At 51.7% G+C, this 26885-nt stretch overlaps 7 protein-coding genes across 7 annotated transcripts; 2 read left to right on the top strand and 5 right to left on the bottom strand.

Moving 5' to 3' along the window:
* Nucleotides 1-535: 535 nt before the first annotated feature.
* Nucleotides 536-5906, bottom strand: QC763_210170 (uncharacterized protein; the record flags this gene model as incomplete). Its single annotated transcript, XM_062910066.1, has 5 exons — nucleotides 5862-5906; nucleotides 5636-5812; nucleotides 1656-5580; nucleotides 954-1600; nucleotides 536-894 (listed from the first exon to the last, which is right to left on the bottom strand). Exons 3-5 carry the CDS (start codon nucleotides 3473-3475, stop codon nucleotides 536-538), a joined length of 2826 nt encoding a protein of 941 aa, XP_062768934.1. The 5' UTR covers nucleotides 3476-5580; nucleotides 5636-5812; nucleotides 5862-5906.
* Nucleotides 5907-7047: 1141 nt separating this feature from the next.
* QC763_210160 (uncharacterized protein) lies at nucleotides 7048-9229 on the top strand. The gene is made up of 4 exons (XM_062910065.1): nucleotides 7048-7589; nucleotides 7711-8011; nucleotides 8072-8304; nucleotides 8366-9229. Exons 1-4 carry the CDS (start codon nucleotides 7390-7392, stop codon nucleotides 9048-9050), a joined length of 1419 nt encoding a protein of 472 aa, XP_062768933.1. The 5' UTR covers nucleotides 7048-7389; the 3' UTR covers nucleotides 9051-9229.
* Nucleotides 9230-9662: 433 nt separating this feature from the next.
* On the bottom strand, nucleotides 9663-10346 carry QC763_210150 (uncharacterized protein; the record flags this gene model as incomplete). Its single annotated transcript, XM_062910064.1, has 1 exon — nucleotides 9663-10346. The coding sequence occupies one exon, from the start codon at nucleotides 10344-10346 to the stop codon at nucleotides 9663-9665; it is 684 nt and encodes a 227-aa protein (XP_062768932.1).
* A 12-nt stretch (nucleotides 10347-10358) lies between these two features.
* On the bottom strand, nucleotides 10359-11175 carry QC763_0040950 (uncharacterized protein; the record flags this gene model as incomplete). Its single annotated transcript, XM_062905627.1, has 2 exons — nucleotides 10860-11175; nucleotides 10359-10691 (listed from the first exon to the last, which is right to left on the bottom strand). The coding sequence occupies exons 1-2, from the start codon at nucleotides 10884-10886 to the stop codon at nucleotides 10359-10361; spliced, it is 360 nt and encodes a 119-aa protein (XP_062768931.1). The 5' UTR covers nucleotides 10887-11175.
* A 1914-nt stretch (nucleotides 11176-13089) lies between these two features.
* On the top strand, nucleotides 13090-14178 carry QC763_210140 (uncharacterized protein; the record flags this gene model as incomplete). Its single annotated transcript, XM_062910063.1, has 1 exon — nucleotides 13090-14178. One exon carries the CDS (start codon nucleotides 13090-13092, stop codon nucleotides 14176-14178), a length of 1089 nt encoding a protein of 362 aa, XP_062768930.1.
* A 4340-nt stretch (nucleotides 14179-18518) lies between these two features.
* NTH1_3 (alpha,alpha-trehalase nth1) lies at nucleotides 18519-21899 on the bottom strand. Its single transcript, XM_062910062.1, has 4 exons — nucleotides 21169-21899; nucleotides 21043-21106; nucleotides 19109-20975; nucleotides 18519-19050 (listed from the first exon to the last, which is right to left on the bottom strand). Exons 1-4 carry the CDS (start codon nucleotides 21337-21339, stop codon nucleotides 18903-18905), a joined length of 2250 nt encoding a protein of 749 aa, XP_062768929.1. The 5' UTR covers nucleotides 21340-21899; the 3' UTR covers nucleotides 18519-18902.
* A 1213-nt stretch (nucleotides 21900-23112) lies between these two features.
* QC763_210120 (uncharacterized protein) lies at nucleotides 23113-26417 on the bottom strand. Its single transcript, XM_062910061.1, has 2 exons — nucleotides 25333-26417; nucleotides 23113-25270 (listed from the first exon to the last, which is right to left on the bottom strand). Exons 1-2 carry the CDS (start codon nucleotides 25740-25742, stop codon nucleotides 23353-23355), a joined length of 2328 nt encoding a protein of 775 aa, XP_062768928.1. The 5' UTR covers nucleotides 25743-26417; the 3' UTR covers nucleotides 23113-23352.
* Between the last annotated feature and the right edge of the window lie 468 nt (nucleotides 26418-26885).

Here is a 26885-nt window from a genome sequence, read left to right as displayed (position 1 = left end):
TCTTTTCTTATCGGGGCTCACACCTTCCACTCCATCACCACTCTTGTCGCCGCCAATGTCACCCCAAGAGCACGCGGGTATCTCGATACGCTTCCCGCAGTTTGCCGCAGCTTGCCGCAGCCGAGATAGGAAGTTGAATGCTTGAAAAACTTTGATTCTGACACTTGGGCTCAGCTTGCCAACCCCCACTTGTATCTCGCATATGTAAAGAAGCAAGTTTCTATGTCATGGTTCTCAATTGAAATTTATCAAAAAAAGAATACAAGTGGTAAGAGAATATGAGTTGTCTTGTATACAGTCGGTTTCCATCTTTAATATTCCACCCCATCTTCAGCTCACCGTAAGCTGTGTTACTCCAAAACTCCCATTCCCTGAGATAACCCAATCATTGCTGTAAAGAAGTCCGAAAGATCACAAGAAAAAATCTATCAAGTATATATCGTCCGCTCGAAAAGTAACAATAACATCATTAACGATTACCCATTTTTCTGAGTCATGAGAAGAAAAAAAGATACCCAAAAGCCTCTCCCCAAAACTACCACGTGAACTTCATCAAGGCCGGGTTTAAAAACACAGGCAGGGAGAAATGAGCAACCACGGTGGTCGAGAGAGGGTAGATGGCGTAAAACTCGCCGATGCGCCACTGGTAGGGAAAAACGGTGGTGCCGCAGATCATGAGCGCCGTGCAGAGGAAGCAGTACACGAACGTGAACTTGAACTTGCGGATGATGCGGAGGATTTCGCTGCCGAAGCTCAAGTTTTCGAGTTCCTTTGCCGTGGCGCCCCAGATCATTTCGATTTCGAAAAAGTGGCACAAGATAGCCTGGGCCGTGTGGAGAGAAAGACCGCCCAGGAAGATGGTGAACATTGGAATCCACTTGATACACTCCCAGACTGGAAAGAAGTTAGTGGGCTGCAAGCCGCATGATAAAGCCAAGCAGATGAAAACTTACAGGCACTGAGAAGACCCTTCTCACTCAACCGGTACCGCAGCACGGCCAACCCAACGTTACCAAGACCGTTGAAGACAACCACGATGGAAACATAGATGGCGAACGAATCCAGATAATACTTGTCATACAAGCCATAAAACCATCCGGTGATAAAGTAGTTGGCCAGGGTGATGCACCAGGCTGCAGAAATGGCGTAGTAGGTGCCGACGTAAGCCATAATGGTCATCTTCTTGGGCAGCGGAATGCTCGAGAAGATAAACTCCCGGAAGAGACTAGTGAATGGGCCCCTGACAATCCAGAATCGGAGAGGATGAAACAAAAGCTCGTTGCAGCCAAAGGCATACTTTTCCCAGCGGGCCAGTTCGTCATAGACGGTCAAACTGACACCCTCCTTGAATCCATCGCCGGTGTAAGAGGCGTAGCGAAGCGTGTAGCCGGCGACCTGGAGGCGGAGGGCCATTTCGAAATCTTCCGACACGTGGGCTTCAGACCAATACTTCTCATAGCCGTCTTCATCGGTGTATGCAGTGGCGTCCTGGATAGCTGACCATCTGAGCACAGCGTTGTGTCCGACGAAGGGGCACGCATCGCCAGAGGCAACGGCGTAAGTAATGCACGTGTAAATCAGATAGGTAAAAAATGTGACGCTAGAAGCACAGTTAGCCCTTTGTCTTCATCCTCCCGCCCCGAAATACGACTTACCCTCTCTCGAAGAATGAATTGGTAACGTTCATGACACCGGACTGGAACTGGATGATGGCGACCTCGGGGCTCTGCTCCATCTCACTAACAGCATCCAACAAGCAGTCCTTGGGAACACGAGTATCGGAGTCGATGATCAGAATGTAGTCGCCAACGCGAATGTTGCCATCAGCCCAAGTCCGGCCTTCATCACCATCCAAAACCTCAGCAAGGCACTGGCGGTACGCAACTGTCTCCTGCTCGTTGGTCCACTTAGGACCCCGCTGGATAGCATCGAGCTTGGCTTCCACGAGATTGCTGGTGCGCAGAGCGTAATTCATGTTGCTGGCCTTCTTGAACTTGCCGCGACGGATAAACTTGAGCTCGCCTTCCTCCTTGGGGTTGGGATTGTGAGGTGGGCGCGCTACCCAGCCGATGTTGTGCTCGTCATAAAAGTCGCGGCGGGCCTGGGCGTCCTCCTCGGATATGAGCTGCATACCGTCGTCGTTGACAAAGATGTTGGCCGATCCACCCTGCATTTCGTATGTGCTAATGGCCGCCTTGAGGGACACAACAGTAGGCTGAATGACGGCATTCAAGCCCTCCTTGTACACGGGCATCTGGATTGTGACATGAGGAAGAGCGTTGGCATCGCGATTGAGCCGGCGGGGTGGCTTTCCGCTGTAGTACTTGCTGTTGTTTGCGACTGCTGAAATGGGGCCAAAGATCTGGAAAAGGTTGCTGACAATTGACTGGAAGAAGAACAGACTGACAAACATCTGCAGTGGGCAGACGGCCAGCAGCGCAAATCTGAGATAGGTACCATCCACTGCAGACTGGTATGCCAATGCTCTCCATCCCAATCCCGAGCATACGATCCAGAGAATCATGGTGAGTGTCACAATGATGGCGCTTTCCAACCTGATGGGCCGTTTCTCAGGAGCACCCTCCAGCTGGTTCGGGTCCAATTCGTCCACATTGACATTTGCCATGTTCTTTTCGTCTTTCTCGTCGTCCTCGCCCTCCTCCCCCCTCCCCCAAATGATCTCAATAAACCTCTGTTCCAGAGTATGAGCCCTGTCCAACAGCTTCTCGGGCTCATCGTCCCACACAACCAGCATCCTGACGTCCTCAATAAAGGCCGCAAAGTGATGCAACTGACCCCTCGGAAGATCCACCATGGAAGGCAAAATCTGGACTCGGAGCCCGTCGGGAAGCGGCACATAGTCGATATCGGTTTTGGTGACGATCGAGTCCATCAACGCCCTCACAACGGGCGTGTTGACCGTCATGGCGCAGCGTACGTTCATTTGGGAGACCATGGCGTACAGCGATTCGGGAATGCCAGCCATCTGGGGGGGGCAGCAGGTGAAGTTGCCCCGGGCCTTCTTCAAAACAACACCTTCGTAGGGATCCATTCCGCTGGCGTACTGTTTCCGGAGTTGCTGCTCGTACAGCCAATTGACCATCATGTCGTTTCGGATTTCCATAATGGTGCCCGTGTCATGGTTCCGCTGGTCACCTGCTGGGAATACCGAGTGTCGAAACGAGGCTCGGGATCTGCTTGGACTTCGTTTGGAGCCTGACCGAACCGTCGCCGCGTCTGGAACAGACAGCATACTCGCCCCGCCGGACGCAACCTGAGGAGTAGCATGTCCAGATGTTGCTTCGGAGGGCGGTGGTGGTTGTCTTCCTCGCGGCTGTATTGGCTGAAGTTGGTGTGCAGTCGGCTTGGTCCCCTGCTTTTTCCCATGGCCCCCCTTTACCTTCTCCCCGTCCGTACTCCCTGGCTGATCATCTGGACCCGTCGCAGGCGTAAAGTACGACTGGAACTTCTTCATCTTGCCGGCCTATCTCGTGGTGGCAAGAACCAATGGCCCTACCTCCCAAGATGTCAGGGCAAGGCTTTCCCTCTGTTTGATCTCGAGCACCGGATTAAAGAGGTCTGACAGTCCGATTAGGTTTCGTCGTAAACACGGATCGAGGTGCGCCAGGAGACCCTCAGGGTGGGGAAGGCAACCCTCGAAGTTCGAACTCGTGGTATGTGAGCAACAAGGTTGGGTTGGATCTTGAGTCAATCCGGACCTCAAAGAGCGAAACGAAGGAAAGGAAAAACAAGTCCAGTGACACTGGAAGGAATGGAGGGGGGGGTTGAGCCCTGTATAGGTGCGGGTAGCAATCAAAAGAGAAAACGGAGCAGGGGGTCAAGCTGTGACAGCTCAGCGTGCCGCCCATCAACCCTCCCCTTCGTGCACTGATGCCATTGCCAAGGTACCAGGCGTTCCCCAAGACTGGGTTGGCGCCCGCGCTGAAAGGCCTGCTAGCCTATTCTGTCATCACCCCTGTTTATCGTTAAGCGTGGTGTAAATGGAAATACCATGCAGACCAACTATATTTACGCATGGCTTCCCGGGTCGGCTGTGCCCGGGTGCAGTGCTGGCAGAATTGTAACCTAGGTATCGGTTCTACAATTCATCTAGATCGCCTGGTAAAAGTCCAGAGGCAATTATGAACAAGAAGGCAGACTCTAGACATATAAAGCCGGTGGGTACAAGAAAGAGGGACCCTCGCGAGGGATTCTCAAATTGGGTACGGGGTAGCAATCGGCATGGATAGCACGACCCCCATCCACCAAACATCAGCTCGGAAACCAGCTCGTTCCAGCGGATCGACTGGGCAGTGATGCAGCAGGGGTCCATTTGGTGCCTGTGGATCCCATCAAGACGAAAAAATTAAGCTCTGGAAAGATCCAAACAAAGAGTCCACCGATGATCGCTGTCAGCTGTGGTTTACGGTCGATCATCTTTAACAGGGCTCATTCATGAGACTCATGAGACGGATGGCGAAGGTATCCTGCCTGTCGGGTCCAGATCAGCGATGAATAACCATACGGCCATGTTTTGTTTGCTGGTAAAATTAAGAGATATGTATTGGCCGCACGCAGCAAGCCACAGCCGGTGGCTGACTGATTGGCGCTCGCAAAACTCGTAAGGCTTAACAGTTTTCTGATAGTTGCTAGGCTGGCTGCCAAATTTGGACTAGGAAAAAGGGGGGCCCTGGCCAGGCGCTGGGCACTGAGATTAGCGTGGGAGCAATGGTGAATTCTCGAGCGCACTTTTCTGGGTTCCAGTGGGGAGCTGAACTCGATGTTAGAAGCCGCCGAGATTGCGGTGATGATAATGGCCCCAAACTGGGTGCTTTGATAATTCCACTCTACAAGAAAATAGGAATGTTCTGGTGAGGCTCAGAATGAAGCCATCGTTTTTTGGTTTGCTCCGGACAGGGGCGAGCTTTTGTGAAGATGGCCGATACGAAGACCGAGAGTCCGTTGTCGCATTACTGCAATGCATGTCCTTCGGCTCAGCACTTGGCATTCAAGGCGGAATAATCGCTGTTGTTGGCAACGATGGTGACAGTTGTTGGTACTGCGGTAGATTGATAAACGCAAAGATGAACCAGGTACTGAGGCGTGTCCCTTCAAGCGCCGTTTTGCCAGGTTGTGAATATTGATTCTGTCTTTTGAAAAGGGGCATTGACAGCCACCAATCTTGCATGCTCAAGCTTTCCATGCCTGCGCTCGAGCGGTTCAGCTGTCTTCACCCCTGCTTCACAACGCCTCTTGTGGTTTGAAAAGCCACGGCAGCACTGGTACCACTTCGCGATAGCCGCATTTCCAAGCCAGTGTGCTCAGATACCGTCTACTGCAGCTTTGGAATGCGGTGTGCATGGGTCCATGGCGCCTTGCGATAAGCTCGGATTTGTGAGTGTTGTTCAGGTTGGGACTGAGGTGAGATCCGTCTCTACAAGCACAGTGCCTGGATAAGAGCTGCCGTAGTGTACGGTGATGGGAAGGCTTGAGGCCAGTAAACAATGAGTGTATCGCTGTACAATTATCGTCAACTGTTAGGAGCTTTGTAGTCTGGAGTCCCATGCACCAGGTAGGTAACTACCGATTAATCAATATGATCGACGGCAAACCGACTAGGGATAAAGATAGTAACCTGGATGGCAAGGATACGTGCTGGCTTGTTAAACGGATCGCCGACAGGGAGAGCGTTTGCTCCTTGCCAAAACGGACTACTCCCGCAGATAAACGGCAGACAAATATCGGGAAAATTAGCGATAAAGCAAGGCTTTTCCAATTCAAGTTGCTGAAGGTCTCGGCTTTGATTTGCTGACTTTCGAGTGAGTGAGTTTCGGTCCATCGAGTGATGCGGTGCGTGTTACCATGCTGCCAAATTCTGCAGGTGAGGAAGAGCTGACAGGACCTGGTTGCCAGGTTGACCAATCACGGAGGGACAGCATTCTCATGCCGGCAACAAATATTCTCGTATCGGCAGGATTCATCGACGGCTCTGGGTCCAAACAACATGGCATTCGACCTGCACGGTAAGCTGTTTGCGGGTAAAGGATTGTGTCCAGTAAGCTGATAGGTACCAAATCTCTGCTGTGTAACCACATGAGCAAGATGAACGGTGATGGATATCGACTGTGGCGTTGCTTAACTCCCAGTTGATTCAGATTTTGGGAGTGGTTGCTGATGAGAAGATTTAGTCGATTTGATGCGAGAGGCACAGAGGCTTTCGATGCCAGGTGAGAATGGCGGGTAGTGTATCCTGAATTGACAACGCTGGCCCAGATGTCCCTTTAGAACCTTTCGTTCAAGAATGATCTCTGTAGGCATGGTCTACAAATCACATGTTGGCCCTTCCGCGCGATCAAGTAAGAGGAGATATCCATCTGTTTTGACATACCTGACGGAGGGGGGTATTCAGCCCAGCATATTACTGGACCTGCTCTAGCCATGACTTATCGTTGGCAACATAACACAAGGTAAGGAAGAACTGTACCATGATGCAGTGAATCAGAGTGGTGCGGTGAAGAATTCAAGAGACTCGGTCATGTGCCACAATCAAGACATGGGGTTTCGGAGGGGGGCCCAAGTTCGAAGCTTCGACGCGCAGAACAACGTGGATTGTTCCTGGCGCCAGGACGATCGTGGTTCTAGGGGACGCCTCACTGGGGAAAGGATGTTCCAGACTGCCGGGTCTCGAAAAACTCAATATGAATAGTAGGTTCCCGTACCAACAACTAGGCATGAGCTATGAGGGGTATATTTCCCAAGGTACGTAACAGCTGTACGCAACAGCAATGTTCCTCCGGGGCATGAGCCACGTGCCCCGGCAGAGATTTTTGCGTCTAATCCATCATAATCTTGAAGATATCTCTCAATGGCGTTCAGATCCAGCAAAGTCGCAAACGTCACATGCCCAGGTGCAGCAACGGTCGTGATAGTGACGTGGGCAAATACCCCGCCAATCCTTAGCAGTTGGCCAAGGTGGGGTTGTTTTAGCTGCTCCTGCATCCCGGTGATGGGGTCGTTTACCCAGAGTGGGGTCCCTACCGGGGTTGGCTGGCTCCTCCTCCAAACAACGGTTCGTTCTACCTGGAAGCTACAAGCGTTGCTTGGTGTACACGTCAAACTGGCATCAACTTATATCATCTTGCCAGAAGTTACATTCACGGCTTGATAATGGCACATCTATCCATTCCTCTTGAGTGATCCGTTTCTCCTTTTCCCCTGTTATTGTCTTTGTGCGTTCCCTCCCTGTGCCTTGCCTGCAACTCCTCGATCTCCCGTTCCGATTCCGGGTCTTTGAGAACCCTCCTGGTCACAGCATCATCGCTATCGCGCCGATATCATCATTGAACCCGACACCACCCCTTTTCCTTCCCCTGAGTGCGATCTATCACAATGGCTGTCTTTGTTGAATTGGACGACGAGGACATCGAGTCCCAAAGAGATGGGCAGGTGTGGAATGCCACTGAAGCTCAAGCTCACCAGGCGAAAGGTGTTAGCACGGATAAGAAGGACAACCAGGAGGCTCATGAGTATGCCGTCAAGGAGGTTCTGAATCAGGACCACCTTATGACCAAGGCTTTGGGATGTTATCCGTAGGCCGGCAATCACCCTTTCTTTTCAATCTTTTCAAACACGTCGTCCTTTCAAGACCATCACCAACCCTTCCCCTCGGCGGCGTATCGAGGGGGGTGAGGAAGTACTGACTGGTTCCAGGATCGCGCAATCAGTGGCCAGGAACCTGGACTTGAACTCCCTCGACAGCCTTTCCCGCACATGCCACATATTACATAGCGCTCTGCTGCAGGATCGCAGAGGACTGATCAACTCGTCGCTTCGATGCTCTCTCGAAGATGTCACTGTTGACCCGCAAGACACACTACGCTTTCGAGCGCGCTCTGCCAACTGGTACTACGGGCAAGATTCCTCCGCAAGGACGGATTTCCAGGGCAAATCAGGGCAATGTGCACGAGACATGGTGGGACCTTGTCGACGATGTGGGACAATCGTTTGCAGGGTGAGTTCGCAAAGCTTGATCTTAACCGCTGCAACAACCCCCTAACTGTATCAATACCAGAATTGCGCTATCAAACCACCTGCTCAGATCGTGCTCCGAGATCGACATCGGCGTCTCTGCACCAAATGCGTCATGGCACCCTTAGGTCAGCTTGTCAAGCCCCCAATGTGCCCCGAGGTCCGCATCGATTCGGATGATATGCAGCGCGCCATCTGCCAATGCGGCTCCTCTGGAGTCTGGCTGTGTTTCCCGTGCGGAAGGTCTATCAGAAACGACGATAACACTTACCAAAGGTATAGTTGGCACACGCTCCCGTCACATATTCCACATGCTAACACATGTTTTCCGTGGCAGCGTCTGGAAGTGGCGCAACCAATACACCGATGGACTCAGTGGTTTAGGAACGGGTATCGGTGATGGTGACCGCGGGGTCCAGTGCGGTCGTAACTCGCAGTGTTGCGGCGCCCGTGAGGTTGAGCAGGAAACGGACTATGATGCCGAGGCCGCTCGGGAGGCGGCAGACCAGCAGCTTCAACAGGACCGGCTTCGCGCAGGGCTCGGTTCTAGAAGTGATAGCAGTGCTTCTACTTCGACGATGGCGTCGGGTCTATCTGCTGCCAGCAATGCTAGTCTCAGTAGCTTGGCTAGCAATGCGACAGGCGGCTCGGGTTCTAATACTTTGGGGGGACTTTTGAGCTCAGGGTCAGACCACATGCGCAGGACGCCATCCCCAGCTATGAAGGTTGGGTACGTGAGACACGAAGTCGAGGGTATCGGGGGCGTTATGAAGAAGATTTCGGTCAAAAGGGTCAAGGTTGGGGCTTGCGTGCCAGAATGGGACGAGGAGAGGCTGAAGGGTGAGGTATTGGGAAGGGAGGTTCAAGGTAAGAGGAGGAGTTGGTGTGGATGGTGCTCGCGAGTCATTCCTGGGCAGGGTGATTACGAGCTGGACAGGCATGGGACCAGCGATTGGAAGGATGAGGACAGTATTAGTTCTTGGAAGGGTAAAAATAAGGGCAAGGGGAAGGAGGCAGCATAAAAAGGGGGCATTACTGCGTTGTTAATTTAGAGACTGGGATATTTATATATCAGCGCTGTCATTGGGGGAAGGGCGGCGGTGGTGCACAGGGTGAGATTGACAGTACCTCTCTTTACAGGTGGTAGTATCCAGCGCGGCAAGTGATTCAGCACCCAGGGGAGGCACATTGGTACAAAGTATATTTACTGAATTATACAAATTTGATTCAGCACGATGACAGCCGTGGCCGAGCTGCTCATTTGAACATTTTTGTGCTTGTTTTTACAACTGCCTGCGCCCTGGGGTATGTTTTGCTTGCTCGTCCATCCACCCATCAACCCACTCAACCCGTATTGTGGTATCAAAGGTTCGTCGTCTCCGCGTTTCTATGATTCCCAGAAAAGGTGAAGCCTCCTTTTTTGTATATCCCCAACCAAGAGAGAGAGAGAGAGAGAGAGAGAGAGTCATGTGATGTGTCCCTATCGTACAGAAATGCTATTTCCCCTTCCTTCCATTCCCCTCCTCCCAATGAGACAAACATTCCGTCAAGATACCCTTTTTCGAAACCGGCTCCTCGCTTTCTTTGTATATACACCCCTTGATTTTGCCTTGATTTTGCCTTGATCCAGGCTTTCAAATCTCTCCCCTCATCAACATCTCCATCCTCCTCTTCCTCTCCTCCTTGGCCTGCCTCTTCTTGGGACCCCACCTCTCCCTCGCCGCCGCGTGAGGCTCGACGTGAACTTTGTCTCTGTGCTCCTTGCCGGCCTGGACGCACATCATGACGAACATGACGCTGCAGCCAAACTGCCTCGCCAGGTTCAAGACTGAGTTCTTTATCGGGTCGGCCAGACGCAGCCGGCGCATCTCCTCGACGTCCTCTTTTGTGAGGGAGTGGTTCTTGGGGGCCGTGGCGGGGGACCGGTCGTCGAAAATGGTGGGGAGGGAGGAGACGTCTACCGGCTGGGAGGCAAAGTTTGTGGTGACGGAGGAGGAGAAGAGATTCTTGGCGAGGGTGGCGCGGCGGCGGGGGTCGGATTTGGGGAGGAACTTGAAGGGGGTCTGGAAGACGGAGGGGGCGGAGGAGGGGGGGTTGAAGATTAGGGTTGTTGATCCTGTCTGGGATGATGCTGGTGGGTTGGAGAGGAAGGAGGGGTGGGGGGGGATGTTGAGGGAGGCTTTGTGGCGGGCGCGGGTGGACTTTTGGCGGGTTTGTTGCTGGTTACTTGGGAGGGGGAGGAGTCGTGATGTGGAAGGGGTGGTGGTCTTGAGGAGACAGCAGCAGCGAGCTGCTGGGCGGGAGAGGGTTGCTTCCATTTTGACGGAGGGTTAGACTGAAATGACCGACAAGAGAAAGTGGGTGGACGTCTTCGGGAATGGGGTCGGAGGTGTGGTGGTTATGTCGTGCGGCGGCGGTCCCCTCTCCTCCTTCTCATCGGCCGGGTAGCTGGGCGATTTGGAGTCGCGATAACTTTTTCTGAGCCTGGCAGCTGTTGGAAGCTCGGTCACGTGGTTCAATTGAGCTTTTGGGTCGCCGGGGGTCAGTGCTTTGGGCTTGGCTCGACGGCTTGGGACGGTCCAACCAATCACCACTGAGCCCGGGTCGATCTCCACCATTCCCCCAGACCCGGGCCCGGGTGGAGTAAGCCGGCTCCGGTCGACCTGCTCCGAGACCGCCGGACTGTCAGTCACGGGAGCGGTTTGCTTGGGATATGTAACTTGGGGCCAGATATTCGACAAAGCAAACAAGCCCAAGAATAGAGTCTCGGCTCGGCATTAGTCTTTAGCTAGGCATCCTAGCAATTTCACTTGGTGACGTATCCCACTTACACTATGTTCAACATCGGTCAGCTTCATCTCCCAGAACAGCGCTGTCGCAAGTCTGAAGAGACCGGGATTTTATGATGTTACCTGCCAGGCAGAACCCATGAAGTAAAACGCTATACGTGCCCCAGTGGTTAAAGACAACAGCTACGTAAGCCACTCGCGTGGTTGCGGCGCCGAGCATACCGAGACCCTGATTTGTGTGATGCCTGGTCGCATAGAGAATTAAAGCAAAAGGAAATGACCGTCCGCGAAGCCGGCGCGGCGGCTGACAGGGGGGGAATGTCAGTACCCTTACGAAGATGTTCAGATAGCACCTGTTGAACGTGACATTTGGTACACAGTTTGCAGACTTCCAGAAAACATCTGGTCCCTCAATTTATGTGCGCCTTACTCCTGACGGGAAGGATCACCTGCCTCACTGTACACGGGAATTCTTTGGGCTGTAGTTGATACGAACGGCTCATCTCAGGGGTATTGGTTTCATCCCTTCAAAAATAGTCCGGCCAGCTCGTCTGAGAGTGCCGTATCTCAATGTGACTGGTGAGGGGCACATCAGGCTATCACCATCACCTTATATCCAGCCACCATTGTTTACCCTCTATCGGCTGATGTAAGTCCGCAAACATTACAACAAAGATAATACTAGTGATCCAGCATTTCAAAATCTCAACAAAAAGACCCAAATAAAAGCAAACAGCTTGTAAGCTGCCTGACTGTGACTGCCCCTTGTCGGTCACTCACAACCCCACCATTGGGAAGCTTGGGCAGAGACAGTGACTTATGCAACACAATGGCTGGATCGCACCAATCGCTTGCCGTCCCTGTGTCTTTGAACCTCGCACATGTCGCAGAGACAGACAAATCGGGCATGCCCGGTTCCAGCTTGAGCTCCTTTTCCCTTCCCACGGACAGTTAGGGGTCGAGGGTCGAGGGATCAAAGAAGGAGGGGTCTCTGCTCGTCCATCAGCCGGGAAACTTGGCCTAGCGGGCTTTTGCCCACTCAACATCACTTGACTTTGTCACGCCAAAAACCTGTTAAACATCATGTACCGAGTCTTCCAGTTCCTGCTTTGGCTGGTGCCGAGCCGCCGCCACGGCCATGCACAGCAGTCTGGTCAGGGGTGGCCTCAATGCTCGCTCACTGACTGACTGCACGAAGGGTAGGTTACTAGAAGGAAAGGGAGGGGATAGCTTAAAAGGGTCGGACGGTCGGCGCATTTGTATGATACAAAAAGTCCAAATAGATATGCCCATCACATCCCTCTCGGACCCAAAACAAGAAGGAAGACACATTCCTCCAGGTTCCAATCAGATCTTGGCAGCGCCGGCGTGGGACGGCATTACGTCTTAAAACCCCGGTCCGGCTCTCCCCTCCTTTTTGTGTAGACTCGTCGAGCTCAAGCATCGTCATTCCCTGCTGATCACGATTTGAGCGCACCTCAGCAACCGCCCGACATCACAATCCCCAAGACTCACAAGAACAAAGGCAAAAGGCCCAGACCCGATGACGAGGACAACCCGTCAGCCCTTGAACTTGTTTCCCGTCCCGTCCGCTAAAAACAGCTTTTGCGCCCACCCGACATTTCAAATAGAAGCTGCCCAAACCTCCAGCTCTCGTTGCTGCTCTCGCAACCCGCACGGTAGCATAGCAGCATAGCAACGGGTCGACGGGAGCAGAGTTGGGCCCGAATGCGCCGCGCCAGATAATTCCAGACGCTCCAGACTCCCTCGTCTTGCTCAGCTGTTTCTTTCTGCGTCGCACCGCCGGCCGTGATCAGGTATGACCGCATCCCCATCTCCTGTCTCCTGCTCCATTGGTCTCGTCGGCGGAGACCATTTCACAATCGATATACTCGCGGCGAATCGGGAAATTCGCATTGCTCACAGGCCGTCTCTTTTTTTATCGCGACACTTGCTTTTTACCCCCACCGCAACGTTCTGCCGAGATTGACAAAATTTCAATAACCACGTATTCAGACGACTTGCTGAGGCTGTGTTTTGCTAACGTCCTGGTTTGGCGTTGCATCCAGATTCTCAGAGAAGACTTGGAAGCTTTATCGAACGAATCCACCAAGGTCCCTGACTCCACCAAGCAGCCATCCCACTGGGATTGATCCACCTGGTGCTCCCCCGTTTAACCTGCCAACAGCCCCGAATCGCGACCAACTTCGACCTGCGCTTCATTCTCCAAACTCTCTACGAACTGCAAGACGAAACTCGCAAAATCGCAACCATGGCCGGAGCTTCAGCAACCATCTCTACTGGGGAACCCGTCCCTTTTCACACTCAACCCATCCCAAGCTCAAACGATGCGACCCCGCGCGCGGATGGAGATGAGAAGAAGACCAAGAAGCGCGGTCTCTTTGGGTTCGGCAAGAAAAAAGTAGAAGACGTCATCAAATCGACCTCCAAAACAGTCGCATCACCGTCTACTAATGAAACAACCTCCTCGCCAACAAGACGAACCGCTGCCTCTCCTATCCGCACAGAACACACCCATTACACCCCGTCCTCTCCCAGCCGACCCTTCGCCTCTTCTCCACGTCTTGCGTCCCCAGCGGGCAGCCAGATCTTTGAGCGCAACGTCCAAGAGTCCGCCGTCGCGCTCCCAACCTCCCCTGCGATCCCCTCCCATATTCAGACCGAGAACTACATCCCGCCCGTCCTTGACGCCTCCTCCGAAGCCATCACAGACACCCACCTTAACCCAGATAGTGTCGAGATCATCACACACGCCTCCCATCAGCCCGCCGCCGTAACCGTCACCGGCGGCGGCGGCGGCTATAACGAGCCAACATGGGTCGACGAGCTCGCGGCCTTCTCCCTTGACCGAGGCAACAGCCCCACCAACCCCGACAGCGCAAGCAACTACGGCAGTCTTGACACGACTGACGTCCGCAGGCTGTCATTCATCTCGTTTGCGGATGTAGTACAAGCCGAGCAGCAGTCTTTTGGCGGAGTAGCCGGCAGCAGGGAGAGCATGCACATCCCCGGACTGACCTCGTTAACCTCGCTCAACAACAACGCCAACCGGTCGCCTTCCCCAATCAGGTCGCCGGTGTCGTCATCAGCGGGTGATCCGGGCAGTAAGAGTGGAAGTGTGAAGGGGTTGGAGCTCAGCCCGGCGAGGAAGCCGCTCGGTAGCCCGACGAGTTTGATGGGACATAGCATCCCGCCTTTGGGGTTGAGTGCGGCGGGGGGGCCGACCGTGAGCGGGGAGTTGAGTATTGAGACGATGAGCCAGGCGTTGAGGAGGACAGGGAGTGGGGATTTGAGGGGGGGGTTGATGGTGGGGGCTAGTTTGCCGCAAAGTCCGGTTTAATCTCTTTTTATTTCTCTTTTTTTTTTTTTTTTTTTTTTCCATGCTTTGCAGTTTTTGATATCCATGTCGTTTTTGTTTTGGTTTCTTGAAAGAAAGGGTTTTTGATGAGAATTTTGATCAAGAAGAACTTGTGGTTTGTGTCGTTTTCTATTCGATTACTACTACTCCCTTTGGACGTTTGGTATGTTGATGGGGTTTGGTGTTTGGTGTGTGTGTGTAACCAAGTTGAATACCACTTTTTGTCCCCCTTTGCTTCGTTTCTCTTTTTTCTTGCTTCGGTTCTTTCTGGAGAAGGGTTAAGCAAGATTGGGTTGATGTGGAGGATCGAGAAAGATGTCCAACAGAAGGGAGTATGTTTATTTGTTGCAGGTTATGAGCAGGATCTTTTCTTATTTTATTATTATTGATATCTTTTTATCCTTTTATTGATACGAAATATTATCCGGTCAAAGGGGGTGTAAGTAGAAAGCAGGCAGACTTGTACTCTGTTTTCTTTGCAATCGAGATCCCTTTGTTGTGTGAAGTTCCCCGTTTCGTCCATTTATTATGGGTTTTGTTGAGCAATTCGCCGCCTGGGTTGTTGATATCATGGCGCCTTCTCTTCCCCGAAGTGGATGTGAACCGCCGAGGGTGAGTTATGACCGCGAGTGGGGCTAATGAAACTTCAAAGATCGTCAGCTAAGAGCTTAAGGAATGAAGAGCTGTGTGCGTGGTTAGGCAACCTACCCATGTACTCTGCCGATACTTAGATACGAGCTCGAGGTTGTCTGTAATAGCGATCATAAACAGGACACTCCAGTCCGGCTAGCCTTCTTCCTATTTCAATGTTCTGTCGGGTGATTTCATCCGCCATGCGCTGATCCTTTTCCTCCAGGCCTGCCAGCTTTTGCTGCCTCGCCCCTATCCTGGCTTTGGTCTCTTTGATGACCTGGTCCTCCTCGTTGTATGTGCTGTCTGTGACGTGGGCGGGTACTCACGGGACTGCTGCAGTACCTCGTTGACTTGACGGCCTGGTTCGAGCTGATGGATCTGTTGAATCTTCTAGGCCTCGACTTGTGGTACCTCTTGCGGTCTTTGTGCTTGTAAATCTGAAGAGTCTCAACTAAAGTCCCCATTCCACGCCGCGGAGGGTTACTCTCGCGGCGAGGGCAGATCCCTTGGTGCTAGTTGTGGTGGTGGACGCCAATATCACCATGGTTGTGAGTGAGGTAGTGAGTGGTGCAGTGAATTGCTGGTCCTGGTCAAGCTGTGTATGGTAGACCAGAACTGGTCGCTGGTCGTAACGCAAATCAGGAGAGAAACCTCAGATCCCGATAATGCCCAAGGCCCCCATGCTGTGCCAAACTGACTGCTACGCCAGGGGACTCTGCTTCAAGCATCAAAAGCTGGGTAGGAAGCTTCAGATTATGTGGCTGAAGGATTGTTCAAAATCTATCTTCTCACCTCCAATATGCTATGAGCTCATAGGCATTTAGCTGTCTTCGCGGGTAGAAGGGGGAGAAAATGAACGCCTAGGTATCTGCTCTACCGCCTTCTGTTGTGTCGAGGTACAAGGTTCAACCTTGGGGAGATGAACCCCTTCAGATGAGGTTGCTCTTTTTAACCTGGAGCTGCTTACCTGTATGGGTCAGACCTTCACCGGCTTTTGACTGTGAGCATCACAGTTCGTGACAATGGAGTAGTTGTCTTATATAATGGTGAACTTTACGTGAGACAATATGGTTACCGCCCTTCTCCTAGCGAGACTGCTTTTGGCTTCAGGGCCGAATGCAGTCACTGCGGGAGATACATTCTTCGCCTGCGCACCCAATGGAGGTGCCCGAGACGGCAATGAGTGTTTGGGCCACGAACGAGGCAAAAGCAACACCGCACCTCAATCGCTTATCTTATTTTTACTTTATTTGGAAATACCAGAAGCATCTTACTCACAAACATATCGCAAGTTAATTTTGACTTAATAGTGAGCAACCATATCACCGAATGCATCCGCGCTTCTACCTATCGCGAAAACGTCCGTAGTAATAACTATTTTTCTTCACAGCAGTAATCGATTTTCTGACCGTGACAGCAATAGCTTTTTCCAGAGGTCTGTTCAAGACCTTTTTCCTTTTTTCTTTTTTTTCACATGTGGGTGATATATCTTCTAGATTTGAACTTTTTTTACTAGAATCAATAACAAAACAACAGAGTCTTATTTACAAATCCAACTTTACTACGCTCCATAGCTTATCTCCTCCAGAAAAGCTTGCCGGCATATCTTCCACATATCGTCACATATCCTGTGTCTTTTATATTTGCAGTTTGAAGCTCTTGAAAATGCTGCTTATCCTTGGGATTTTGCAAAAACTATTCCAAAGCTTCAATCTTAGATCTATAAGTCTATGGATAATTCTCTGCATCATGACTTGAATACTTGAGACCTAACGCCTTTCGTCGTGGTATTTACTTGTATTTTACCACGCTATTTTGCAAATAGCAGTGAGCTGTTGATAGACATCAATTCCATATCATTTTAAAAATATAAGATTTCCCAAACTAACATGTTCAATATTGGGTTTAGATAGAAAAGCTAATGCCATCGTCAAAGTGTATCTGCTTAGATGCTTAAAGAAGAAAGCATAATATAAGCTTAGATAAATAACTAAGCGGCTCGAGACGAAAAAAAAAAGATTATCAGACGCATTGAAATTTTTATTTAAATAATTCCCAAATAAATATTAAGCAGCTCCAAACAGTTAGCTAAATAATTTGAATCGTCTCCAAACAGCTGACTAAATATGCAAAACGCCCGCAAACGGGTTAAGTAAATATGACAGGCATTTCCGAATAGCTAAATAAATATGTAAAACGTTTGCAAACGGTTAACTAAATATGCATAAAGTCTGGAAATAGTCAAGTAAATATGCATAAACATCTGTAAATGGTTAAAGCGACAAGGGATTATATAACTTTCATAAAGTATAGTAGTTCACCATATTAAAATACCAATGTTTAACAGCAGACCAACTTATGTTGTTTATTTTGCAAAGATAAGTCCATTAAAGATCACTCACTTTATGCTCTGAAATGTGGCGTTGGGCACTGGAATACAACCCCCCCCCCCTCCCCCTACTCTCACCCGCTCCCCTTCCTCGCTGTAGCATTATTCATCATCGCTTGCTCTCGAGCGCAACAGCAGCAATTCCACTCGAGCGACTTTGTGGACCAGAGTACTCTATCAGAGACCTCTCCCACTCTTGCTTTCCAGTTCACCGACCCGAACAATACCACATCCTTCCTGTCTTCTTGGCCGACTATCCTGCTCCATGAGAAGGTAACTGCCCTAGGTTTGCTTCTCCCTATGCGCTAGCATTGTTCATCAACAGCATCACATCTTTTCCGTCTGCCCTCGACTGCGGTAGCAGCAATCTCACTCGATCGAGAGCGTGCGGTCCCGAGTACCACAGTAGATAGTCCTTCATCCCAGCTTTATTTATTATCTAGGTATATCAGCGGCTGCAACCGAAACACCAGCGGCTGCAATCGAAATGTTAACTATCATCAATCGGAGAAGAAAAGGGAAGTCTCCGGCTGTGTTTTCTTAATGTCTCTTTCTTTCCTCTTCCCTTTGCCGTCAACCTGACAGCTAAGCAGCTGCAGATGAAATTCATCTGGAAAAATCGAAGAGGCAGGAGCAGTAGAATTGTCTTTAGAAAAGCTACCTAGTAAGGTTAATACTAGCATCCGTCAAGAGTTTCTTCAAATTCTTTGTTGCATTTCACTGGGTGTGTTGTCTTGATGCCATAATGCTCTTGCTACTGAAGCGGCTGCAACCGAATCTATTAATTCTCCGCAGCCAAAAGCGTGAGAATAACGGGGAGGGCATCATTGTATCGTAAGCTTATCGTCCGCAATCGCAGCTTATCGCCTGCAATCGAAAAGCGAAAAGGGGGCATTATTTACATTTTCTTCCACAGTCGCCGAGGCAACGAACGGCTGCAATCGCTATAACGGATAAGTTAATAAAAGCTCAGATGAAGTGTTGAGCGGCTGGAGTCGAAATCATCTCTGGCTGTCATCGATCAGGTAAATTACGTCGGCGGCTGCCGATGATGATGTTAACAGATTGAGCGGCTGCAAATGATATCTATATAGTGATGGGATGAAAGATGAAGAGGCCATGGTGCATCTGGACAGAGTGGAGGCCGCAAGGTGTCGAGATATAGCTAGATAGAGCTATAAAGGTAAAGCGCCGAGCAAACAAGAGAGAGATGTGAAATGAGTTAGAGGAAGCAGTTGAAAGATAGAAACTATAAAACTCACAGTACATCCTGACAAGACCTCTTCGAGAGGCTTGAATACATCTCCAATGTCCGTTTCACATAACACCCCTACTACACCATCAAGCTCTCTTTAGGAAGCAATACCCTTTGAAATAACTTTAGGTGTTGGCATTGTGCAAAGCACCTTGAACCCTCAGCTAACATCCACTTCACTGTCCACCAGGCTGTCTCATGCCCTCTCACACTTGCCATCATGCCTCCATTCTCATCATTTCACCGACCACAACCAAAACCCTTGCTGGATCATCGCCACTCTGCCAATACCGGTGGTCTCTTCTGGGATATCTTCATTTTAGGATAGGTATGCAACTTTCTACAATTTCTAGTCGTCTTTTCTCTTCCCCAAAACCCATCCATTGCTCCCTCCTCTCTTTCCATTCTTATTGTTGACAGTTAAAGAATTTACACCAACTCCGCCAATGCTTTTGCCCTATTCTCCTCCACGGCCCTGATAAAAGTCTCATACGGCGTGAGCGTTCCCAGGGCTCTCCGCATGTGAGCATTGACAATCTGTAGGCCGTACACATAACTCGCGTTGACCCAGCCGAATCTAATCATTTTGTTAGTCATTATACTCAGCACCCCAACATGGAAGAATCAGAACTCACCCCTCCTTGGCAACACCCTTAAAGTCCAGCCCCTGATTTCCATACTCGGCGTCCACTCTGTGCGGATCAATAGGCCTTGTCACGTCGTACTTCTCCACCACCACTCCATTGAAGTCAACAAACGCCTTTGTAATCATGAACAGCCACTTGTACGCCAGTCTCTCGGCCTCTTCTGTGAAGCTGTACCGATACAACCCCGTCCACGCCAAAATCTGCTGTGGCGCCCAGCCATAGGGATAATCCCATTGTCTGTTAGGTCGCTCCAGGCCAATCTCACCACGACTCTCCTCAGTACCGGACAGCAACCCACCCACAGCCTCGAACTTGGGAAGGGCTTTGGTGACCATGGCTGCGGCCTGCTTGGGGCTGGCAACACCAGCCCACAGTGCCCAAAAGGTCGTTGCGCTTTCGTACGAGCACTGCTTGCGGTTCGCAGTGTCGTAGTCAAAGTACATACCCTCCTGCTCGTTCCAAAGGTACTTGTCAATGGCCAACTTTCTCCGCTTGGCGCGGCGGTCCCAGATAGCAGACGCCTCGACGTGGTTGGGCTCCATATTGCCCACGCAATACTCAGCAGGAATAACAAGCTTGTCGTGGAACACATTTCGGATGGTGCGCGCAATGTCCGTTTCGTATTTGAAGAGGAGAGAGTTCAAGTCGATCGTTGCAAGGTCGGCACAGCAACCCTCAAAACGGTAAGTCGTATCGTGGCCCGACTCACGGACAGCACGATCGTGCATAAAGTAGTTGTCGAGCTCGGGTTCCTTGATCTTGCCATTGTTGTACCCCTCAACAAACTCCTCAAAGGTGCAGCCATGTTTCTCAACGTAGGGCTCCAAAATATGAACGAAATGGCCAGCCTCCGTCTCAGGAGGAACACCAAGACCCTCGGGTCTGTACCGTGAAAGACCTGTGACGGGGTCTAAACGCGGCTCAGCCACCCATACGCTGTGATACTCCTTGATGGCGGCCAGGATAGACGTCCGGAGGAACTCCAGAGCACCTGGCTCGTGCTTGATCTTGTCGTACACCCGGAGCGCCATGTCGGTCAGGAAAGGAGGTTGTGACCGGCAGAGGTAGTAGGATCGGGTGGCATTGAGAATTTTGCCGTAGTGCTTGATGCAAAAGCAAAAGTTCTGTACCATAGACTTGGCCAAGTCGACCTTGTCGTGCACCAGCAGACCCAGAGACTCCATGTAGCTGTCCCAGCCGTAAAGCTCGTTGAAGCGACCTCCTGGCACGACGAATGGTCGGCCCTTGAGCGTCTTCTTTCCAGTTTTAGGATCGACTTCCTCCTCCATGTCGACCGCGAGCAGACCGGGCTTGGAATTCATATCCCGAACCAGCTCAGGGGTAATCTTCTCTGGCAGGAGCTGCACATCGAGCCGGAGCTCAGGCCTCTCCTCTGCCACCTTGGTGTAGTATTCGTATTGCTCAGGAGCGCCCCGGGGAACGTAGATGCGTGGCCTCGGGTCGTCTGTCCAGTCCTTGGGATCCCGCGCCGCAATCTCAATGCTGGAGGCATCAATGCGGCGAGTGAGTCCCTCCCAAAAGTGATCACGAATCATTCGCGAAAGACGGTTGACAGGGTTCTCGTTCAGGCGGGCCTCATCGAGGATAATCTGCTTGCGGCCGTACTCCTTGGCGAGCGAGAGCTCCTGGAGCAGGTTGGACAACATGTATGTACCTCGAATATCGAATCTGTTGTGCCCATTAGACGCCGCAGTGCGGAGTGTAAGAACCTTGGGACCATTGTCCTCAATGGTGATTTGCATGTTCCCATCGGTATCCTCCTGTGACTGCAAGCTCTGTAGAGTAGGTTCGACTTGAATAAGGAATCGACGAGAATGTGGAATGGTGGATTCGTCTGAGACAGCATTGTCAGCACCAGCTCGTAATGTGTTTCGAAAATTGGGGAATATCAAAATACTCACCATGACTGCCTCTCCGGTAAGGCTCCTTCAGGCCCATCCGCTCCATTTGCTTGAACAAGCTGTTCTGTTGCAGCCCAATGCTGGTCAGCCACATTGGTCATCTCCATGAGCACAAGCAGAAAATACCTGTGAGTAGGTGCGGGTTCTGGCACCCGCCCGGGTGTTCAGATGGCGCTCATCGGCGGTGTAGTAGGTCCTGGCATCGTCGAAAACGCCCTCGTCGGTCGAGCCCCGGCTTCGGGGAGGGCCCGGTGGCGGGGCAGGTGGTGTAATCTCTGTGGTCGGGATGATAGGCATGGTGGCAGTCGTTGTTTGAGTATCGAGGAGTCGAGGGATTACAGAGGACGGGAGCAAAAGAGGAAGTCAAGCTTCTGCTGAAAGGAGTGAGGTAAGGTGAGGTAGGGGGAGCACTGGCAAACAAGGACGGGCTGGCTTGTGCTTCGGGCTCTGATGCGAGTGGCTGAACGCTAAAACAACAGATTGAGTGCTGCCGTCTGCTGCAGGGACTCGCTCGATTGTCGTCGTCTGTCTGTTCTATCCCAGAGAGGCTAAGGAAACAAGAAAAAAGAGGAAAAGGAGATAAGGTTGGAAGATGATGTGAAGAAGAGCTGCGGCGTTGCTGAGAGAGGGTTGCGTCTCAGACAAGGCGGCCTTTACGTTGGGTGTTGAGGAGTGTGCGGGCAGGAGGTGGAGGTGGTTATGCTGCAGGCGCGGATGCAGGTGGGTGTGCCACAGCTGCCCTGTCCGCCGACCAGGGGAGCAAGGAGGGTCCGAAATTGGGAGTTCCAACACTGCGATCACGGGGTCATCGAAAAAAAGCAGCCACTAAACCACCAAGGTGCAGCAGATAAGCCTCAGTCATAGAATGCATTATCTATCTGTATATAGTTTTCCTCAGCTGGATATGAGGGCGTCTTCAGCCTTGCGCAAACCTCGTCCCGTGTGCCCTTTGGGCGAACACCCGGTGGGGTGGTCTTCTTTGTTGTGCGTCACCTTGCACCTCGATGGATGCCCCTGATGCTGTGTTCCCTTGAAATCGATGTCGATGTCACTGTGGATTGAAAACAGTGGAGGAGGGCAAGTCGAAAGTGTTAAAGTGGTAGCAGGGTCCACAATGACGAAGTACTGCAGCCATATCCATCATTGGGTTTCGGTATCTGACATGTGCCAATATCTTCGAGACAAGCAATGACAAACCCAACGGACTCGGCTTCGGCCGGACAATCTGTATTCACAGTCCGGAGACGCCTTCATTTGTCTGTTCATCTTTTTAGAGCAATCACTACTATCACCGTTACCCAACCCCATTCGCCGCTCCCCAGAGGCTTACCCCACGGTTCCAATCGCCCTGGAAGAAAGCGGGGTGGTCATCATCCGACCAAAGACTCAAAACTTTCAAAAGCCTCACCATTATCCATCCATCCATTCAGCAAACCTTCAGCGGGAGCCAAAAAAACCTCTTCTCTCCTGGTGATCCCACAGCTAACCGAATATGCACATCATACGGGCTTTAAGTGAGCACATGACCACTCCCATTGCATCCGTGCCATCCATCCCATCCAGCCTTTCTCTCCCCTGTCCGTTCGCACTGACAACTCGGCTGTCACCCACTGCCGTCAGCGAACCAGAAAAGCGTGGGGGAGCTCCGGAAAGGGTTTGGGTTTGAATTCTGCAGGGGTGAAAGAACCACCGACCTCCGGGGCCGCCGCTGACGGGACCCAGCCGGAGGTGCATATCTCTTGATCTCTGTCATAGGGACACTGCATATCGTATAAGTACTTGGCGATCCAGGTTTTGTGCAACATCAAGAAATTTCTTTTCATTGGAAAGTTTGCCTTCCATTTTGCCGCCCTCATCTATCACTAAATTTAATTTGAAAAGCATCGTGCATTGTGAGGCCTGAAACATGTCAACCCTTCTGTGCCTTTGCCTGCCTGCCAACAGCAACAAGGCCAATTTTATATCTCCCGAGACACAAGGCGGCCCGGACCATTTATGGCGGCGGCCGGCCGCAACCCGACCCAGATATCAGACTGTAACACTAGCACTGCTGCTTAGACAACTTCACGATTGGAAGAAAACATTGCTCCAATGCCTATCAAAACTAAGGCTAGCTTGTTAACAAAAGAAAGAAAGAAGCATATACATCATCAAACACGACCGCAAAAAATGCTACTTTTATGCCACCTGTCCACCCAATTATGCAGCCCTTATTACCGGATATCCCAACAGCAAAGGTTCAACCAGCCCTTTGCCATTCCCTTCCCCGCCTTATCAAAGAAAAGACTCCAAACATGCTGCTCTGGGAACTCAATCCAGCTCACTAGGATGCTCCCACTTGATAGGATGAACCAACATGCTCCTCAAGCACAACCTGCCCGTCCCAGCCGCCCTCTCCTCTTCCTCTTTCCCACCCCTCAATTGCCCTTCCCCTGACCGTCCACCATTCCTTCCACGGCCATCAAACTGCGCATACCCCAACCACCTCCTCCAAAGCAAGCCGGCAAACTCACTATTGTAGTACCAGCTGCTCCCCTTGTGATTATGCTCGTTGTTCAAGTCAAACGGAGAACCGTGCCCGCCAGCAGTGTGATCCCTCCCGCCGTTGAAAGCCTTGTCAATCGCTTCAATCTCCCACTCTCGGTCCAAGTAAACAGGGTGAGGGGCATAGACGGCCTTCAACCCGTGGTGAAGTGCCATAGTGGCGGGGTACATCTCGGCAAACATGGTGTGCTTCAGTCTCCAGGTCTCCTCGTGCATGGTGTTCAGCAATCTACGGGAGAGCCGGCTAGCGGTGATGATGCTACATCTTCTCGGAGGCAGAGGCAAGGAGCGCTTATATCCTGTGACATCCGTTGAAAAGACCCAGCCCGAGTGCTCCGTGTCGAATAGCGGGTTCAGAGTGATGAGATCGGCTTCTTCGCCTCTGCCGCACTCGGTGTCGGATTTGTCGTTTGGATCGCAATTGGAGGGCATGAAGCTCTCGCCTCGGAGTTCTGATCGGAGGGGTTGGCGGCCGGGGAACTGAACTGGGCCGTAGGTGGCCTCGCGTCCGCTGTTCAAGGTCTCATTATGCACCAAGGAGGTAAAGTTCTCCCAAGAGCCGTGGTAGGAAGGGATGTAGTATTTGGCAGAGCGCTCCCACAGTTCGTTGCGGGGCTGTTCCTTGGCCCAGGCACTGAGGCGATCAAAGAGCTCATAGTAATTCCCTAACCAGCGCATGTCGAGTTCCCAGTTCCAAAAGTATTCATACTCGGGGTGCTGCATGGCGAAGTGCTGCAGAGGGAAATGGGCGCTGCGGTAAACACCATGAATATCACCACCGCTGGGGTTCTGGAAGCTGCCCCCAAACTTTCCTGGGTAGTAGAGGCGCATTTGGGCTTCTGACCATAGCGTGCAGAGACCGTGGAACTCTTGGGGAATGTTCTCGTCCAGGATGCGCTGGGCCGTCATGGGGTCGGCCCAGATGGCCTCGTTATTGTTGCGCACGTGGAGGAGGAAGTGTACGGCGTATTCGCCGCCGGATTTGAGCGCCAGTTCAGATATCAGGGCCCGGAAGTTCAAGATGTTGTGTTGCGTCCACTGAAACCCAACATAGGCCCTGATGACCACGGCCGTCCGGGGGATCTTCTGCCGCTCGTTGCGCAAAAATGACCGTTGATGAAGTTGGCCTGTAACTGCTGCAGTTTTTGTTGGTACTGCTGGGTCGGCGAAGCGCTTCTTGTTCGATTCGTAGCAGCGCGTCTGGGCATCGCCCCAGTCCATGTTTTCATAGTTAATTTTGCCCGTCTTTTCCCAAACCGTACTGCTGCCTTCCTGCTCTGTGTCAGTGCCAACAAATGCACCTCCCTCGTCAAAGCTATATCCAAGGCCATAAGGCCCGTATCGACCGAATCTGTCAAAGCAAACATCGTCACGAAGTCCCAGTAAATTGCGTGAGCCCATGGCAGGTTCTGGCTGGCCTTGGACAACGCCATTGTAAGCATACAGATCGGGAACCGGAATCCTCCGTTCCTTGTCGAGGTAACATTTTTCGACGGCGTGGTACTGGGAGATGTATTCCGGCGATTCATAGTCAGGTTGAGATACGTAGGGCGTCGGGGTCGGCAAGCCGGTGTAAGATAGCGTGAGTGGGAACGGTGACGCCTCACCCGGCTTCCTGGGATACTCCGGTATGTGTTCGTTTGCTGGCACTAGGGCTTTGAGACCATTGAAGAAACCGTCAAGGCTGGTGGAACGTTAGCGCCAAGTCGCGATCAACATGTTTCCTCTGTTCCTGGGAGTACTCACTGTCTAAATCGCAACCAGGTTGGCATGTGCTCCCCCTGAACCTGAACCTGTGGCGCATCTCCCGCGGAGACCACAAAAACCACACCCTCTGTGTCCTTGGCAACTGTTGGTGCTTCACCCTCATCACCGCTGCTTCTCACATCCTGATGGCTCAAGTCCACCAACTCCAGCAGCCTTTGGCGGCGTTGGCGACCCCCTGGTGATGAAAGCGCTAAGCATAAGAGAAATAGAATGCCGGCAGTCCATAATATCACCCTACGATATAAGCAATGGCCTAGAAGCGTTCGTACTCTGATTTTTGGTTTTCGGTGTACTGGCGCTGGAAGAAGCGACTTCTCCTCTTTGGTGGAAAGTATGCTCAAGAAGGAATCGTCAGATTTGCTCCTCATAAGGAAGGAGGGCGGCCCCATGGTTCGATGGTAGGTGTCTGATATTCTTTGAAGTCAAGGTGCAATGAAACAAAGACTAAAGTGAGTGTGGTGTGAAGGGTCAAATAGGTAAGGTATGCAAACGAGAGATGCAACCTGCGTGTCACAAACGAAAGTGGCCAGAAGTGTCGGAGAAATATATCTCTGATTAAAGAAGACGAGATCATACGTCAGAAGGAAATTGAGAAGAAAAAAAGATCGAGCGGCAACATCACCCAGCCAGCTGGAAGCTTGTTGACGGTACTGTGTGTGCTATGAGGAACGCGCCTTGTGAGATCGGCGTAGAAGAAGCAGGTCCCCATCTAGGCGGCAGGTCGGTGGTCTTGCAGACCGACCACCAACGCTAGCCTAGAGGCTGCGAGGGGACATTCTTCGAAGGAGGCCGGTGAGCTAAGGCCAGGGGTGAGTTCATCGGATGAGTCCAAGTCTGAGCCCTGCGAAAAGCTCATCCCAACGGCCCGTGACAGTTTCCTAGCCGACGGGTTTGGAGCATGGCGAGTGTGGCCAGAAACACTGAACGGAGATCCGTTACCAAACACTTGTAAGCACGGATCAACATGATGAGCCCTGTGGTTTGCAATGCTGCGTTCCTGAATGAGAAAGGCATTGGTCGAAAACGACTGCGAAATATTTGTCTATAATCGTGATAAACCTGTCGGTGGGTGAAGGTTGTTGGTCACACCCCGCCAACGGGTGTGCCTGGGCGCTGACGTTACACAGAAACGCCCCACTTAATAAGCTTCAGACCATTGCAACGCAGCAAAGTTCTGGACTCAAGTGGAATCCGGGACTCGCTCACCTCAGACCGGGAAAGCTGTTGCTTATGGGGGCGGGGAAAGTAGCAGCCCAACAACCCGCTGGGCCACAAGAACCTGGGCCGTTTCCAACGTCTCGGGTCAGACCAACAAAGACAAGCCTCTCTGAGGGTAGTAACTGTCTCAGGCCATCTCAAACCGGCCTCCAGCAACTCCAGCTTGAAGATCCACCCCGTCACTAGAGAATCTTTAGATCAGGTACGTACACACAGTGCCGGACCCAAGCTTTCTCGCCCCTTCACGGCCTCTCCCGACCAGTCAGCAAAGCTTCGTCTGTCAATAGTTTCATTGTGGACTCTACTGTGTACGC

Source organism: Podospora pseudopauciseta (assembly GCF_035222475.1).
Source record: "Podospora pseudopauciseta strain CBS 411.78 chromosome 2 map unlocalized CBS411.78m_2, whole genome shotgun sequence".
Classification (NCBI taxonomy): domain Eukaryota; kingdom Fungi; phylum Ascomycota; class Sordariomycetes; order Sordariales; family Podosporaceae; genus Podospora; species Podospora pseudopauciseta.
This window is presented reverse-complemented; position numbering and strand designations above follow the sequence as displayed.